General features: G+C 64.6%; 1 protein-coding gene across 1 annotated transcript in view; it reads left to right on the forward strand.

The window, feature by feature from the left end:
• Positions 1-2115, forward strand: part of LOC121349380 (alanine aminotransferase 1-like) — a gene marked incomplete at its 3' end in the record, with an annotated part of 4157 nt that extends 2042 nt beyond the window's left edge. Inside the window, exons 2-3 of the mRNA XM_041459693.1 lie at positions 1751-1840; positions 1939-2115. Coding sequence (XP_041315627.1) covers positions 1751-1840; positions 1939-2115 — 267 coding nt within the window. The remainder of the gene's footprint in view (positions 1-1750; positions 1841-1938) is intronic.
• Between the last annotated feature and the right edge of the window lie 662 nt (positions 2116-2777).

Below are 2777 nucleotides of genomic sequence, written 5' to 3' on the forward strand. Positions count from 1 at the left end.
TGTCCCCGCGGTGACGCGCTGTCCCCGGGTGTCCCCGGGTGTCCCCGCTGTCCCCGCGGTCACGCGCTGTCCCCGGGTGTCCTGGGTGTCCCCCGTTGTCCCCGTTGTCCCCGCGGTGATGCGCTGTCCCTGGGTGTCCCCGCTGTCCCCTGCTGTCCCCGTTGTCCCCGCTATCCCCGCGGTGACCCGCTGTCCCTGGGTGTCCCACTGTCCCCTGCTGTCCCCGTTGTCCCCGCTATCCCCGCGGTGACGCGCTGTCCCCCGCTGTCCCCGCTGTCCCCTGCTGTCCCCGTTGTCCCCGCTGTCCCCGCGGTGACGCGCTGTCCCCCAGCTCCGCAGCGAGTACATGCAGAGCTACGCCAGCAAGGTCAGCGAGGGCATGGCGCTGCAGCTGGGCTGCCTGGAGCTCAGGTACGGCTGTCCCTGTGTCCCCTGTGTCCCCTGTGTCCCCTCCTGTCCCCTGTGCCCCCTGTGCCCATGGCGCTGCAGCTGGGCTGCCTGGAGCTCAGGTACGGCTGTCCCTGTGTCCCCTGTGTCCCCTGTGTCCCCTCCCCCACCCCGTGTCCCCTCTGTCCCCCGTGTCCCCTCCCCCACCCGGGAACTTTCCCACGCCCGGGGGTCCCTTTTGGGGGGGGGGTGGGGGAGGGGTTTGGGGACATCCCGGCGGTGACCGCGGTGACGCGCGGGGGTGGCGGGGTCGCGCGGGGACACAGGGGACAGAGGTGACACATTCCGGCCGGTGCCACCCGGGGCAGAGTCCGCGCGGGCCAAAGTGCGCGGCTGGGCGTGGGGACAGCGCTGCCACCCCGTGTCCCCGTGTCCCCGAGGGTCCCCGAGGGTCCCCGAGGGTCCCCAGGACAGGGGACAGCACGGGGGTGGCGCCGCTGGGCTGGCGGTGACAGCCGCGTGACAGCGGGGGTGGCACTGGGTGGGGACGGGCGGGCCGTGAGCCGTGACCGGCTTCTGTCCCTGTCCCTCTGTCCCTGTCCCTCTGTCCCTGTCCCTGTCCCCACCTCATTCCTGACCCTGTCCCCATTCTTGTCCCTGTCCCTGTTCCCAATTCCTGTCCCTGTTGTCCCCATTCCTGTCCCTTGTCCCTGATCCCTGTCCCCACCTCATTCCTGTCCCTGTCCCTGGTGTCCCTGTCCTCTTGTCCCCATCCCCATCCCTGCTGTCCCTGTCCCCATCCCTGTCCCTGTCCCCATCCCTGTCCCTGCTGTCCCTGTCCTCTTGTCCCTATTCCTGTCCCTGTCCCGATCCCCGTCCCTGTCCCCATCCCTGTCCTGACCCTTGTCCCCATCCCTGTCCCCTCTCCCTGTTCCTGTCCCTGCTGTCCCCATCCCTGTCCCCATCCCTGTCCCTATCCTCGTCCCTTGTCCCCGTCCCCACCTCCATCTCTGTCCCTGCTGTCCCCATCCTGTCCCCTCTCCCTGTCCCTTGTCCCCCATCCCTTGTCTCTGTGTCCCCACCATCCCTGTCCCCTTGTCCCTATTCCCTGTCCCTGTCCCCGTCCCTGTCCCCATCATCCCTGTCCCCATCACTGTCCCTTGTCCCCATCCCTGTCCCCCTGTCCCTGTCCCCATTCCTGCCCCCGTCCCTGTCCTTTGTCCCCTTGTCCCTGTCCTTGCTGTCCCTGCCCCGTCCCTGCCCCTCATCCCTGTCCCCATCCCTTGTCCCAATCCCTGTCCTCGTCCCTGTCCCCCTATCCCTGTCCCGTTGTCCCTGTCCCTGTCCCTGTCCCTGTCCCCAGGGTGTCCCCAAGCCCTTCACCGAGGTGATCAAGGCCAACATCGGTGACGCGCACGCCATGGGCCAGCAGCCCATCACCTTCCTGCGCCAGGTACGGCCGGGACGCGGGGACACGGGGACACGGGGACACGGGGCCACCGGGGCCAGCGGGGCCAGCGGGCGGGCACTCACCGGGCTGTCCCCGCGCAGGTGACAGCGCTGTGCCTGTGCCCGGAGCTGATGAAGGACGAGTCCCTGCCCAGCGACGCCAAGGAGCGCGCGCAGCGCCTGCTGGGGGCCTGCGGCGGCCAGAGCGCGGGTGGGTGGCACAGCCCGAAACCCCGAAATCCCACAAACCCCAAAATCCCTGCAGCGGCCAGAGCGTGGGTGGGTGACACACCCCAAATCCCAAACCCAACACCCCAAAATCCCACAAAGCCCAAAATCCCCAACACCCCAAAACCCCAAAATCCCACAAACCCCAAAATCCCTGCAGCGGCCAGAGCGTGGGTGGGTGACACACCCCAAATCCCAAACCCAACACCCCAAAATCCCACAAGGCCCAAAATCCCCAACACCCCAAAACACCAAAATCCCACAAACCCCAAACCCCCAAATCCAACACCCCAAAATCCCACAAGCCCCAAAACCCCAAAATCCCACAAAGCCCAGAACCCCAAAATCCTAAAGTCCCAAATTAAACAAACCCCAAAATCCCAAATCAAACAAACCCCAAAATCCCAAATCCCACACCCCAAAATCCCACAAACCCCAAAATCCCTGCAGCGGCCAGAGCGTGGGTGGGTGACAAACCCCAAAATCCCAAATCCAACACCAAAATCCCAGAAACCCCAAAACCCCAAAATCCCACAAAGCCCAAAACCCCAAAATCCTAAAGTCCCAAATTAAACAAACCCCAAAATCCCAAATCAAACAAACCCCAAAATCCCAAATCCCACACCCCAAAATCCCACAAACCCCAAAATCCCCAACACCTGACATTCCAAAATCCCACAAACCCCAAATCACCAAAATCCCAACATCCCAAA

The sequence above is a fragment of the Pyrgilauda ruficollis genome, unplaced genomic scaffold (genome assembly GCF_017590135.1).
Source record: "Pyrgilauda ruficollis isolate IOZ18807 unplaced genomic scaffold, ASM1759013v1 scaffold1398, whole genome shotgun sequence".
NCBI classification, from domain to species: domain Eukaryota; kingdom Metazoa; phylum Chordata; class Aves; order Passeriformes; family Passeridae; genus Pyrgilauda; species Pyrgilauda ruficollis.